The sequence below is a fragment of the Aotus nancymaae genome, unplaced genomic scaffold (assembly GCF_030222135.1).
Source record: "Aotus nancymaae isolate 86718 unplaced genomic scaffold, 86718_ANA_hifiasm-v0.15.2.pri h1tg000011l, whole genome shotgun sequence".
Classification (NCBI taxonomy): Eukaryota; Metazoa; Chordata; class Mammalia; order Primates; family Aotidae; genus Aotus; species Aotus nancymaae.
In genome coordinates, this window is record NW_026988422.1 from 51,153,910 (window position 1) to 51,169,337 (window position 15,428).

At 36.1% G+C, this 15,428-nt stretch overlaps 1 protein-coding gene across 7 annotated transcripts in view; it reads left to right on the forward strand.

Moving 5' to 3' along the window:
- The window catches only part of PALS1 (protein associated with LIN7 1, MAGUK p55 family member), a 98,950-nt gene that overhangs the window by 62,862 nt on the left and 20,660 nt on the right, over positions 1–15,428 (forward strand). For all 7 annotated transcript variants that reach the window (XM_012438026.3, XM_012438025.3, XM_064374973.1 and 4 more), the window contains 5 exons: positions 2,386–2,463; positions 3,032–3,178; positions 3,465–3,626; positions 4,393–4,470; positions 14,972–15,155. In XM_012438026.3, the coding sequence (XP_012293449.2) occupies positions 2,386–2,463; positions 3,032–3,178; positions 3,465–3,626; positions 4,393–4,470; positions 14,972–15,155 (649 nt within the window). The remainder of the gene's footprint in view (positions 1–2,385; positions 2,464–3,031; positions 3,179–3,464; positions 3,627–4,392; positions 4,471–14,971; positions 15,156–15,428) is intronic.

Below are 15,428 nucleotides of genomic sequence, written 5' to 3' on the forward strand. Positions count from 1 at the left end.
AAGACAATAGTCTTTTCTATCAGACTTCTTTTGTTTAGTATAATGTTTTTGAGATCCATGTTGTTCTTGTATCAGTAGTTTGTAAATTGCTGAGTTATCATTTCATTCTTTGAATATCCCATAATTTGACTACTCACCTATTGATGGATATTTGGATTATTTCTTGTTTATGATTCTAGTAGGTAGGTAATGGTATACTGTTTTGATTTGCATTACATAGTGAGCATTATTCTATATTTTTATTGACTATCTTTTGTGAAATATCCAGTCAGATCTCTTTTCCATTTTATTCATCTTGAGTTGTAAGAGTTTTTAATATATTCTGGCTACATGTTCTTTGTCAGATACATATATCAAGGTGAATATTTTGGTAAAGACAGATAGAAAAATGCAGGAAGGACATATACCAAGGTGATTATCCCTGAGTACAATAAAAGTCCATCTGTTTACTTACTTCCTTTTGGTTATCGATTTTTTGATTTTTTGCCTTTAATATATGTCATTTTTATAATTAAAAAATTAGTTTTAAAATGCAAAAGGATCTTGCTTCTGAAGGAAAACAAGGAAAAGTGGTATAGCTGAAGAAGAGTACAAACAAGGTCAGGAAAGGGTATTTTTAAAGATAAGAGATTAGAGCATTTTTATAGGCCAATGGAAAGGAGTGGTAGGATAAAAGAATAGCCTTTAATTCCTTAACGCCTTTGTAGAAGTTGTTGTTGATATGTGTTGACACTAGAATAAGCAACATACAGCTTAGTAGGGCACTGGTTAAACACAGTAGTTCTAAATTTCTTTAGAAGGGAAGATCTCAGAGATGTTTAGGAACTGACTTAAAAGTGAGAATAGGAAAAAATCTCTAATACAAAAAATTATTTTGGAATTGACTCAGTATATTTTGTACACCCTTGGTACATTTTTAATTCAGAATTATCTTCCCATCTTCAGAGTTTCTTCAGCTATCAAAAGGTGTATGATCAAGACTACAAATTTCATTTAAAATTAATTTAGACTTGATAAACTTTAAAAAGGAAACAACCCTCTTTTAAAAACAACTTTTAGTTACCCACAATCTTAAATCATGGGCCTTGTCCCTTGTAAGATTTTAGTTGAGTTCTTGAAGAAGATAACATTTGCTCTGCCATCCTGTTTATAAATATAGAATTCTACAATTAGAAATATAATTTTCTGGGTACCAAAACCACAGGACAGACTGGTTTTGGTACTGTCGTTGCTTTGATCCACTTGCTGTGGTGAAATTAATTAATCCCAAAATTACCATCTCTTAGGTTTCATATGGAAATTACTGATAAAATTATTTAAAATAGTCCATTATAAGTTTTTTTTTTTTGAGATAGTTTCATTCTATCATCCAGGCTAGAGTATAGTGGTGCCACCTGAGGTCACTGCAACCTCCACCTCCTGGGTTCAAGCCATTCTCCTGCCTCAGCCTCCTGAGTAGCTGGAATTACAGGCACACGCCACCACACCTGGCTAATTTTTGTATTTTTAGTAGAGACAGTGTTTTGCCATGTTGGCCAGGCTGGTCTCGAACTCCTGACCCCAAGTGATCTGCCTGCTTTGGCCTCTCAAAGTGCGAGATTACAGGTGTGAGTCATTGTATCTAGCCTGTTTTAAGATTTTCTTAATCATTCTTTGAAGCACCATAAATAGTAGGTACCATTCTACAGATAAGGAAACAAGCTAAAAAAAATTAATAACCAAGGGGAGTTTATCCTAGCAACACAAAGTTTCCTCGACTGTGGGAAATTTAATGTAATCCATTATATTATGGTGATTGTTCCATTACACTCATATAAATTCATCTTGCTAGACTGTCATTCTTTTTTTTTTTTTTTAAATCATATAAAAATTATAAAATAGAGACAAGGTCTCACTATGTTGCCCAGGCTGGTCTCAAACTCCTGGGCTCAAGCAATCCGCTCACTTCAGCCTTCCAAAGTGTAGGGATTACAAGTGTGAGCCACTGTGCCCAGCCTAGACTGTAACTCTTTAAGTTGTTATCTCTGATTTTAAATAGTCACATAAATTATTTAAAAACTATAAAATAGCAAGGTAACTGTTGGGACAATTTTTCTTTTCTTATGTAATTATTATTAATGAATTTTATCGTATATTGGGAGAAACTTTCAAGATAGAAGTATTTTGTCTATAGGCATAAGTACCAAAATCTTGTTTAGTGTTTTTTTAATAAGAAATACTGTTATCCATAATAACAAGATTGAAAAGTCTCATAATTCTTTTTAGTGACTTTTTCTTACAAGTAATTTTTATTTTAATTTGCACTTTAAAAAATATGACCCTGCATATAGGTGCTACTGATACTTCTATAATCTAGGAAGAATAATCTTTATTTTTGTTTCTTAGGTACAAACTGTTTTGAAGCCAGTTCATCATAAGGAAGGACAAGAACTAACTACTTTGCTGAATACTCCACATATTCAGGTAGAAGATGGACAGATGATTATATATATGGTTTTTCCAGTATTTTATTTTTTTATTTCTTTTTTTTTCTTTTTTTAATCACAGGAGAAGGATTTAATCTTTTATTTTTTTAAATCAAAGACTCCAGGGCTCAAAAAGATGTCAAACATTATCTAGCCTGTTTTGATGTTTACAACCCTATCAATAACATAATAATTATTGTTGGGTTATATATTTTCAGATTTAAAATGAACCAAATTATTTTTGAAACAACTGTTTCTTTAAAAATTAGGCAGACATTCTTCCCCCTTTTGGTTATATTTTCTGTAAGTTTTAATTATTTAGGGTGTTTAGGCCTTTACATTGATGTTGTTTTATGAAGTTTAATAAGTATTTTAGAGTTTCATAACCCATTCCAGAGTATGCCCTTAGTATACTTAACAGATCTTTATTTATTGTTAGCTCTAATTAATTATAGCACTGTTAAAGGTTTAATGGTCAGAATACTATGTACATAGTGAGGTTAAAAATCACTCTGCAGAAATAAATCATGCTGTCACTTAAAATGCCGTGGATTTCTTTGAAACAGGCACTTTTACTGGCCCACGATAAGGTTGCTGAGCAGGAAATGCAGCTAGAGCCCATTACAGATGAGAGAGTTTATGAAAGTATTGGCCACTATGGAGGAGAAACTGTAAAAATAGTTCGTATAGAAAAGGCTCGTGATATTCCATTGGTAAGTGTCCTACATACTGTTGTTAAGCAAGAGCATTTTTCTTCTGTTGTGTGCTTCAAAAGTCTGGTTAATTTCAGAATTCTAATGAATAGAGTATTTCTGAAGTGGAAAATGTGGGGGAAGTGATCAAACCTTTAAATCTAATTACAATTACTGTAGCTGTGTAAGTAAATTTTTTCTTAAGATAACTGAAGATTAGTATTGTTGAGTAGAGAACAAGTAGAATTTAAAAATAAATGCTTAACAAAAAAATTGTATTATTTTTAAATTAGATAATTTTTTTTAGGGTGCTACAGTTCGTAATGAAATGGACTCTGTCATCATTAGCCGTATAGTAAAAGGGGGTGCTGCAGAGAAAAGTGGTTTATTACATGAAGGAGATGAAGTTCTAGAGATTAATGGCATTGAAATTCGAGGGAAAGATGTCAATGAGGTTTTTGACTTGTTGGTAAGTTGACACAGCTAGAAGAGTAATTTTATTTTTCTGCAATCAGTAGTAATATAACTCATTAATACACTCAGTACATATTTATTGAGTGCCTAATATGCACTAGCCATTTGAGAAACAGTGACAAAACAAAGTCTGTGTCCTCATGATTTTTTGCATTATTTTATTTATTATCTGTAATTGATTGTTGTTTTTCTAATAATATTAGACAATAACAGTGCTATAGATCTGCAGTGTCCTGTATAATAGTCACTAGGTGCATGTAGCTATTTCTGTTTAAATTAATTAAAATTTAAAATTCAGTTCCTTATTCACACTAGCTGCATTTCAAGTGCTGAAAAGCAGTATGTAGTTAATGGCTACCATATTAAGATACAGAAGTAGCATAATTCCATCATTGGAGAAAGTTCTGTTAGATAGTGCTGGTATAATTAGGAAATCATTTATAGACAGACATCTTTTGAGGGAAATTTATGATCACTTTGTACACACCCACAGACCAGATTTATGGTTCTAGTTACCCAGCATCTGTTATAGTGGAATCTCCACTATCTGCTTATGCTGTTGTAAAATCTATAAAACATCTTCACACACTTATTTTCACCCAGCCCCATTCATTGCTTTGGTAGAGCAAAGTCCCACTGGTCATCATGTAAGTCTGTGGAGGGGTTCTGAAATACTCCAGTTTAGGGAATATAGATCATAAAATCATGGAATGGTTTTCATAAATACAAATTTTAAAAATAACCTGATCTTTCTATTACAGTCTGATATGCATGGTACTTTAACATTTGTTCTGATCCCCAGTCAACAAATCAAGCCTCCTCCTGCCAAGGAAACAGTAGTAAGTGATTTTTAAATGTTCATTATTTATTTGTTCGATGGCTGCTGTTTACTTCTGTTACTGTTTACTGTTACAGAAATGTCACTGAGTGGCCGGGCGCGGTGGCTCATACCTGTAATCCCAGCACTTTGGGAGGCCGAGGCGGGTGAATCACGAGGTCAAGAGATCGAGACCATCCTGGTCAACATGGTGAAACCCTGTCTCTACTAAAAATACAAAAAATTAGCTGGGCATGGTGGCGCGTGCCTGTAATCCCAGCTACTGGGGAGGCTGAGGCAGGAGAATTGCCTGAACCCAGGAGGCGGGGGTTGTGGTGAGCCGAGATCGCGCCATTGCACTCCAGCCTGGGTAACAAGAGCGAAAACTCCATCTCAAAAAAAAAAATAAAAAAAAATAAAAGAAATGTCACTGAGTATTTCTTGTACTCAAATACAGGTAAATTCAGTCATTTTTATTTAAATAAATAAGAAATACCAATGTTTTAAATTAGTAAACTCTGCACCTTTTTTTGGTGTGATTGGGGGTGGAGATGGAGTCTCCATCTGTTGCCCAGGCTAGAGTGCAGTGGTGTGATCTTCGCTCACTGCAACCTATACCTTCTGGGTTCAAATAATTCTCCCACCTCAACCTCTTGAGTAGCTGGGATTATAGGCTCATGTCACCATGCCTGGCTAATTTTTGTATTTTCAGTAGAGATGGGGTTTTGCCATGTTGGCCAGGCTTGTCTTGAACTCCTTGGCTTCATGTCATCTGCCTGCCTTGGTCTTCCAAAATGCTGGGATTATAGGTATGAGTCATTGCATCTGGCCAAGTCTGCACCTTTTTAAAATAGAAAATATTTCAGTTTCAGAATTTTTTATTTTGTAGTTATAGTGCATTTACTTAACTTAATACAGGGTAGAGTAAGTGCTTTTAAAAAGTTTGTGCAACCCTTATTTTAGAGTATATTGTTCTGTTAAACATTTACTCAGCTAACTCTATTAAAAGTTAGTCCTCATTACCGTATGATCAAGCAGTTGCATTCCAAAGTATATAACCAAGAGGACTAAAACATATATTCACATAAGAATGTCTACATTAATGTTCATAGCAACAGCATTCATAGTAGCTAGAAAGTAGTAACAACCCAAATATCTGTCAAGTGATACATGAAAGACAAAATATGTATGTATGATGGGATATTATTTGATAATTTTAAAAGACTAAGGTACTGATATATGCTACAATATTGGATGAACCTTGAAGAAATTATGCGAAATGAAAACGCCAGTCACAAAAGGCCATGTATTGGTTCATTTATATAAAATGTCTAGAATAGGTAAATCCGTTGGAGAGAAAGTAGATTAGTAGTTCCTTAGATGTGGAGATGAGTAGTTTTGAGGAAATGGTAATTGCTAATCAGTACCAATTTTCTTTTTGAGGGGATAAAAATGTTCTGAAATTATTTGTGGTGATAGTTGTACAAATCTGTGAATATACTAAAACCATCCAATTGTGTACATGGGTGAATTGTATATGAATTATATCTCAATAAAACTATTTAAAAATGATAAACTTTAAAGTGTTGGATTAACATGGAAGCTTGTTGTATTGCATCTGTTATTCTTAACTTTAAAGCACAGCAGTTTGAGAATGAACACATTTCATTTTTTTCTCAATATTTCATCACAGGTATGTTTTATATTTTTGCTATCATTCCATGTTTTCCCTTTATTTTTTACGGAACTTGCTGAAGTTGATATTGTATCTGCAACCTACTTTATGTTTACAGTTTTTTGTAGGAAGAGAAATGAGGGAATACAGTTTGTCTTTGAATTCAAACAGCTTGATTTTCTGTGCATTGTGTTTTTCCCTATATATCTCCTCTGAATAAGCCCTGAACTTCAAAAGTAACTCTGCAAACTGAGGAGACATAACAGAAGAGGGTTGGAATATGCTCCTACTTAATTATCTACAATAATTCATCCCTCCCGAGCAAAGGACTTTTGTCTTTTGAGAATGAATGTCAGAAGTTAAGGCATTTTTTTTGTTTGTTTTGTTTGAGATGGGATCTGGCTCTATTGCCCAGGCTGGAGTGCAGATTACAACTCACTGCAACCTCCTACCTCAGCTTCCCTAGTAGCTGGAACCACAGATGCATACCATCACATTCGGCTAATTTTTGGTACCTTTGGTAGAGATGGGGTTTCACTATGTTGCCCAGGCTGGTCTCAAACTCCTGAGCTTAAGTGATCCACCCGCCTGAGCCTCCCAAGGTGCTGGGATTACAGGCATGAGCCATCATGCCCAGCCAAGACATGTTTTCTCAACATTTTTTTCCTGCTCTTCATGTAGAATCTGTAATTCTGTAAAAGAAAAGCTATTTTTTCATGGATAAAATTAATCAAGGTGTTACATTGATACTTGTTGATTCTCATTGTATGCAAAACAGAATGTCAAAGTAATTAACTTACACAGATTGTTTCCACATAAGAATGAAATAACTTACTTATCCTTTAGTGGTTATTTAATCCCCACCGTTCATTATTGATTAAGAATAAAAGGCTGGTTTAATCTGAAAACCAAAGGAATATATGTTCATGGTGAACAATCTCAGGAACTACTTAACTGGAAAATGAAGTTGCTTAAAAAGGAAGAAAGTGGGAAAAAGAACAAGATGCCAGGTCTATCCCATTTAAAATGCAGCTTTTTTTTTTTTTTTTTTTTTAGTTGGAGTTTTGCTCTGTCACCGAGGCTGGAGTACAGTGGCACAATCTGGGCTCACTGCAACCTCTGCCTCCCAGGTTCGCATGATTCTCCTGCTTCAGCCTCCGGAGTAGCTGGGGCTACAGGTGCACACCACCACACCCAGCTAATTTTTGTATTTTTAGTAGAGAAGTAGTTTGACCTTGTTGGCTAGGCTGGTCTCAAACTCCTGACATCTGGTGATCCACCCACCTTGGCCTCCCAAAGTGCTGGGATTACAGTTGTGAACCACCGTGCCCGGCCCCTACTTTTCTCTTTTTATTATGAATAACTCTCAATTGCAATATAGCTTGCCAAGTTTTATCAAACCTAACTGGCATAAAATGAATTACTATTATTAAAGCTCATTGAGGCTGTCCAGAAAGGAAATAGTAATAGGAAATCATAATCTTGGTTGACATGTGGAGAATAATTATCTATGGAATTAATGATCTAAAGAAATTAGAACCAGTTTATTGAGTATTCATTATAGTACAGGTCAGCATCTGTTGAGAGCAGCAGCAGATCTTTCTGATTTATGTTTTGTGATACTAGAAATGTGTTTACGACAGATATACAAAATAGGTGTTTTCTGAAGCTCCTGTATAATCACTTGTTGAACTATAATGTCACGTATGGCAACAGTAAGCTGTGTCAGGAGAAGTACTCTCTGAGTTCTTAAAATTTCTTTTGTACCACACATAGCAACCAGTGGCTGCTCTTTCAGTAGCAGGGGGCAAGAGTCTTGGCATCTTTGTATTTCACTTCCTGGGTAACTGACACATTTGACCTATGAAACGTATACATTATTCAAACTGTGCAGTTTCCTTCTCGCCTTTTAAAAAAAAGGAAGAGTTGAATTTCTCAGACTAGTTTGTAAAACTTTAGATTATTCAATAATATAATAATATGTAGGGAGGACATAATAGACTTTTATCTAAATGGGATTTTTTTCATTTAGTCTAATGCCATAATCTAACAAGGAATGTATTGAAATGAAGCAGTATGACACTGCTTATTAGTTACAGAATATGTACCAGATAATTAACAGATTATTGATTGTTTTAGATATATAAGCTATTATTATGATTATGTACTCTGTGCCAGGCACTACAGAGATAACTGTGTTGTAAGGAAAAGTTGAGAACCATTGCTATCAAATGCATTGCTTTCCCATTATAGATATAAAATGTATTAATAAAGATATTTATTAATACATGGTGGATGGGGGAAGAGGAGGAATCCTAGAGTTGTGGGGAGATACTGAAAAACTTGCTTGATGCTGTAAAGGCTTTCCTTGACTCCCTTTCACTATTTTCCTTTCTATAATGAACTTTTAAGAGTTAAAGATAAATCTACGATAGTAAGAAATGCAGAAATAAAAAGTACAAAGAAAAATATTTTGATAGCAGAGATGTGGAATCAACCTAAATGCCCATCAGTGGTAGGAGGGATAAAGAAAATGTGGTATATATACACCATGGAATACTCATGCAGCCATAAAAAAATTAGATCATATCCTTTGCAGGGACGTGGATGGAGTTGGAGGCCATTGTCCTTAGCAAACTAACGCAGGAACAGAAAGCCAAATACCATGTGTTCTCTTGTAAGTGGGAGCTAAATGAAGAGAACACATGGACACACAGAGGGGAACAACACACACTGGGGTCTTTCGGAGGGTAGGGGGTTGGGGGAGGGAGAGGATCAGGAAAAATAACGAATTGGTACTAGGCTTAATACCTGGGTGATGAAGTAATACGTACAACAAACCCCAGACACAAGTTTGCCTGTGTAACAAACCTGCACATCTATCCCTGAACTTAAAAGTTAAAAAAAAATTTTAGTATAAAAAATATAAAAGCCAACCTAGTACTTAGACATAATAGAAAAGGGAAAAACCAAACTTCCTTTTTTTCCCCCCTCTTTTTGATTTTGAGGGAGTCACCAATGTGATAGCCTTTCCTTCATGGATACTAACTTGTCCATTAAGCTAATCCCAAAGTTGTCTCTGAGGTACACTGTTCAGGTGGTTGTAGCAAATTTATACTTTTCCAAAGGAGTGTCCATTGAACAAGTGGAATACAAGATCCTGAGTTTCTAGATCAGTACTCTCCAAATATATATATATATATATGTTTTTTGTTTTTGTTTTTGTTTTTTTGAGACAGAGTTTCACTCTGTCGCCCAGGGTGGAGTATAATGGCGTGATCTTGGCTCACTGCAACCTCCACCCCTTGGGTTCAAGCAATTCTTCCACCTCAGCCTCCTGAGTAGCTGGGACTACAGCTACCATGTACATGTACCATCTACTGTGCCACTGGCTAATTTTGTTTTTGTATTTTTAGTAGAGATGGGGTTTTGCCACATTGGCCAGGCTGGTCTTGAACTCTTGACTTCAGGCGATCCACTGACCTCTGCCTCCCAAAGTGCTGGGATTATAGGTATGAGCCACCATGCCCAGGCTACTCTCCAAAAGTTTTATTACACACCTTTATCAATTAAAAAACATTGGACATGCCCCCTTCCATATTTTATGTATGTACTACTATACTTACTATCCTAAATTGCAATATAGGACAAATTTTATTGTTATTAATAAGTAATACAAATAGCTTTCTTGATTGGTTGAAAAAAATGTTTCGGAACCTTGAATCCCTAAAAAACATGTAAATAAACTGATGAATCATTATCCCTGTACCCTATCCCCATTTTATTATTAAGACTTCAATTATGAACAACTTACAGATACAGAAAAAAAGGAAAAAGAAAATGTTGGGCTGGAAGATAATTTTGTCCAAACAGTTCTATAATTTGAAATGTAAATAGAAGATTTTGTTTTGTTTAGAAGCCAAATACTGTTTTGATCAGATACACTGTACTGATTGTTATTATAGTATTATGAGGCCCTGGACCTTTCCTATGAGAGTCAGCTTATCTCCTTCATTTTAAAGGGGTTTTGTTTTTTGTTGTATGAGAAACAAAATAATTTAGCCATTAACAGGAAAGATTGGTGGAGATAACTTCTAGAACTGATAAGAATTAATCAGTGGAATATATGGATCAAAATCATATAGTATATGTTAAGGCAATACCCAGTTGTTAATTTTTCTGATGTGAAATAAATTTTCCTTAGGAAATAAAGAACTTTTTTCTCTTAATTTTAAGAAGTAAGAATTTTTTCTCTGAATTTTAGGGTATATTTTAGATGGGACTAGATAAACTTGTCACATAAGTGAAACATGTTCTCTTCCCAGCCTACAGAAAGAGGGGCCCTATTCCAAGCCAGTTATATTAGAATAGTTAAGGGATGAAAACTACATAGGCAAGAGTACATGGGAAAGTACTTCTGGGTGATTTTATTGGCCTCTGGCAATGGTCATAAATGTAGATATTCCCTCCTCACTGCTCTTCTTAATTTCTCTCACGGTAGTAGTTCTCTAAGATATCTATACCTAATAATTACCCTAGGAACCTGATTAAAATTCAGAGTCTGAGAGTCTGAGGTGTGGCATGAGAACTCAGCATTTTAATAAACATCCTAGGCAGGTGATCTGAGCAAAAACACTTTGAAAAACAACATGCTGGATATGCTTTCAGAAAGTGATTTGATAAAATTATCAATCAGGTTGACAAGTACTCTGATTTTATCTTTGAAAAATTTGGTAAAATTGATCTCCTCTACCTCAAGTGATGCCTAAAATTCCATTTTAGATTCTCAAGGTTTTTTGGGGTTTTTTTTTTTTTTTTTTTTTGGCAAAAAAGACAACTCAAACAGATGCTAGAAGTAGTATTAATTGATAGAATGATACTCAAGCACAGATATTTTTTTAAAAACTTATTTCTTTTTTTTTTTTTTAAATACAGTGTTTTTTTTTTTTTTTTTTTATTTTAAGACGGAGTTTCACTCTTGTTACCCAGGCTGGAGTGCAATGGTGCGATCTCAGCTTACCGCAACCTCCGCCTCCTCGGTTCAGGCAATTCTCCTGCCTCAGCCTCCTGAGTAGCTGGGATTACAGGCATGCGCCACCATGCCCAGCTAATTTTTTGTATTTTTAGTAGAGACAGGGTTTCACCATGTTGACCAGGATGGTCTCGGTCTCTTGACCTCATGATCCACCCGCCTCGGCCTCCCAGAGTGCTGGATTACAGGCGTGAGCCACCGCGCCCGGCCTAAAAAACGTATTTCTAGATCATACTATATATGAAATTTTTTCCTCATACCAAATATTTTTGCTCCATCTCTCAACTGTGTTTTGATTCACTGCTATCCTACACAACTTTCTAAAATTAATTTTTAGTGTTGACTGACAAGATTTCAAGATTTTAATAAAAACTATTTTTTCACATCTAGATCAAGGCTCTTTAGGGCATTTTCCATTTAGGATGCAGCATAACGCTTTCAAATTTGGTGTAGTATCTTAACTATGTTTGATATAAGACTATGTACTATTCTAGTCCATTTATATGAGTTAAGATACAGGGGAAAGTGATCAGTATTTCTAGAAATCAGGATGATGTTTATCCTTGGAGGCGATGGGATGGGTAGTCACTGAAAGAGACCAGGTGGGGTTTCTGAGGTGCTGGTAATATTCTGGTTCTTGATTTGGATGCTAGTTACACAAGACTGTTTAGTTTTTGAAAATTCACTGTGCTATACACTTACGATTATGTGTATGTTTTGTACCTGTGTAGTGCATCAAAAGTTACCCCCAAAAGGCATAAAAACATTAAAGTTTTACTTGTAGCTATTTAACTTTTGTATCTTTATATTTTTAACTAGATCATTTTTTTAACCTTATTTTCAGTTTATATATTAGGACTCAGCTTTATTTCCTATTTACAGAAGTTAGTAAACTACTTCTTTAAAATGAAAAAATATTCTTTAATGACAAGCCAAACTTTTTTTTTTAATAATGCTGTTACTGTGCCAGGCATGTTAGCTCATGCCTGTAATCCCAGCACTTTGGGAGGCCAAGGCGGGCAGATTACCTGAGGTCAGGAGTTTGAGGCCAGCCTGACCAACATTGAAAAACCCCGTCTCTATTAAAAATACGCAGTTAGCTGGGCATGGTGGCTCATGCTTGTAATCCCAGCTGCTCGGCAGGCTGAAGCAGGAGGTTGCTTGAACCCAAGAGGCAGAGGTTGCGGTGAGCCGAGATCACGCCATTGCACTCCAGCCTGGGCAACAAGAGCGAAACTCTGTCTCCAGAAAAAAAAAAGCCTCTGTCCGTCTGTCTGTCTATCTATCTATCTATCTATCTATCTATCTATCTATCTATCTATCTAACTTTATCACTTAGAAAGCATTTTTTCAAATTCCCTATAGTCTATCATCAACAGTACTTAATTTAGTCAGTGTCTCAAGCGCTTAAAGAGGATACTGTAGTCTTTAAAATAATTTTTAGGGCAGACTAGTATTATCTTTATTACATATAACCTCAATTATGGTGAGAGTAAAACACTTAAAGCCAAGGCTAGGTGCAGTGCCTCACATCTGTAATCCCAGCACTTTGGGAGGCCAAGGTGAGTGGATCACCTGAGATCGGGAGTTTGAGACAAGCCTGACCAACACGGAGAAACCCCTTCTGTACTAAAAATACACAATTAGCCAGTCATGGTTGCTCATTCCTGTAATTCCAGCTACTTGGGAGGCTTTAGCAGGAGAATTGCTTCAACCCAAGAGGCAGAGGTTGTGGTGAGCTAAGATCATGCCATTGCATTCCAGTCTGGGCAACAATAGTGAAACTCCGTCTCAAAAAAAAAAAAAAGACCTCCATCCATCCATTTATCTAACTTTATCACTTACGCAGCATTTTATCAAATTTCACATAGTCTATCATCAGCAGTACTCAGTTTAGTCAGTGTCTCAAGTGCTTAAAGAGGATATCTTCTTTAAAATAATTTTTGGGGCAGACTGGTATTATCTTTGTTACATATAACCTCAATTATGATGAGAGTAAAACAGTTAAAGCCAAGCCTGGGCGCAGTGGCTCACATCTGTAATCCCAGCACTTTGGAAGGTCAAGTCGGGTGGATCACCTGAGGGCAAGAGTTCAAGACCAGCCTGGCCAACTGGTGAAACCTTGTATCTACTAGAAATACAAAAATTGGCCGGGTGTGGTGGCTCACGCCTGTAATCCCAGCACTTTGGGAGGCCAAGGCGGGTTGATCACAAGGTCAAGAGATTGAGACCATCCTGGCCAGCATGGTGAAACCCCATCTCTACTAAAAATACAAAATTAGCCAGGTGTGGTGGTGGGCGCCTATAGTCCCAGCTACTTGGGAGGCTGAGGCAGGAGAATCGCTTGAACCTGGGAGGCGGAGGTTGCAGTGAGCCGAGATCACACCACTGCACTCCAGCCTAGGGACAGAGTGAGACTCCATCTCAAAAAACAACAAAAGCAAATTAGCTGGGCATGGGGTGAGTGCCTGTAATCCCAGCTACTTGGGAGGCTGAGATAGGAAAATCGCTTGAACCCGGTAGGTGGAGGTTGCAGTGTGCCAAGATTGTGGCACTGCACTCCAGCCTGGGCGACAGAGTGAGACTTCATCTTAAAATAAAAAAGAGAGACAGAGAGAGAGAGAGAAAGAAAGCCAAATAACATTTGGATAGAAATGGATCTTGAATTCTTTTGGCTGTTCATCTATTGCTTGGTTCACTGAACCCGAACTTGGAATTTTTTGTTTGTTTTTGTTTTTTGAACTTGGAATTTAACCTATGTGGGACAGAAATGCTCACATTTCTGTGAGATTTCATTAGATGAATTAGGTTTCTTACAGATTTTGGAAGTGTCACATGCAACTTGCCCAGGTTAGGTAAAAATTAGACATGGAGAATTAAAGAGAATATTAGTACTTTTATCACTTCATAGAAGTAAGAATAGTCTGCCATATCTTACAGAGGCATATTGGAAGAAATGGCATATGAAGTAGCTTTCTACAAAGTTCATGAGAGTTCCTGTCTACCCTTAATGCTAAGTAGAATAGCACAATTCTTTGATTTATTTGGATTTTCAAGAACACAGTATTAGCAAAAATCGTAACTTGTACCATTAATAATATGTTTATAGCATACAAATAGGAATTGATTATAAACTTGATTTAGATAATTTTAGTCATTTGTAGTGTGCTTGTTTCATGAACATATCCTTTAAAAGAAACACCAAGAGAGTGTAAGGCACAGTTGGACTGACAATGGGGTCAAGAGACAATGACAGCCTCAGGGAAGATGATATTCACCTGCTTCAATGATGAGTTGTGGTATGGTAAAGTGTACCTTTTCTGATTGCAGTGATTTAGAAATTGCATACCTTATTGCAGAGTCATTGTTTTCATAGGTCAGGATTCTATTCTATTTCTGCTTCTCTCAGGTTTTTGAGGCACCTTGGACCTCAGCCTGTAGCTGCTGTCAATGTTGTGGATATCCTTGTACATATTTGCAAGTCAACAGAGAAGATAACAGATCAGCCTAAGAAAATACTGCCCCAAAACACTTTTACTTAACACCATTCTTCTAACTACACTTTCTTTGCACTCATGAAAAATTGTGTCCAAAGTGCAGTGGCTCACACCTAATAATCCTACCACTTCGGGAGGCTGAGGGAGGAGGATTGCTTGAGGCTAGAAATTTGAGATCATCTTGGGCAACATACTGAGATACTGTCTCTATTAAATTTTTTTAAAATTAAAAAAATAAATTCGTAGCATTTATATTCTCACAAAACATTTTATATTGCCATTTAATGTTGTTTTTATTTTTGCCCTTTTTATCTTTTAGATCCATGTAAAAGCTCATTTTGACTATGACCCCTCAGATGACCCTTATGTTCCATGTCGAGAGTTAGGTCTGTCTTTTCAAAAAGGTGATATACTTCATGTGATCAGTCAAGAAGATCCAAACTGGTGGCAGGCCTACAGGGAAGGGGATGAAGATAATCAACCTCTAGCTGGGCTTGTTCCAGGTAAGAGACAATATGGTAGAAAGTACATAGTATGAAAAGAACATACAAAATACAAGTCTTAACAAAGAAAAACTAACTTTTTCATGCCTCTTAAAAAAATCTTGCAGTTACTTTTTCATGTAGTTGGGTTTTTATGTTGTCCCTGTAGCATAAGTGTCTTAAATAGAAGGTGGCCAATTCTTTGGCCTTTAGAATGGAATTATGTATAACTTCAGCCAGTCCCATATTGTGCTACATTCTCTGTGTACATATTAAGATGACCCCATTATCAAG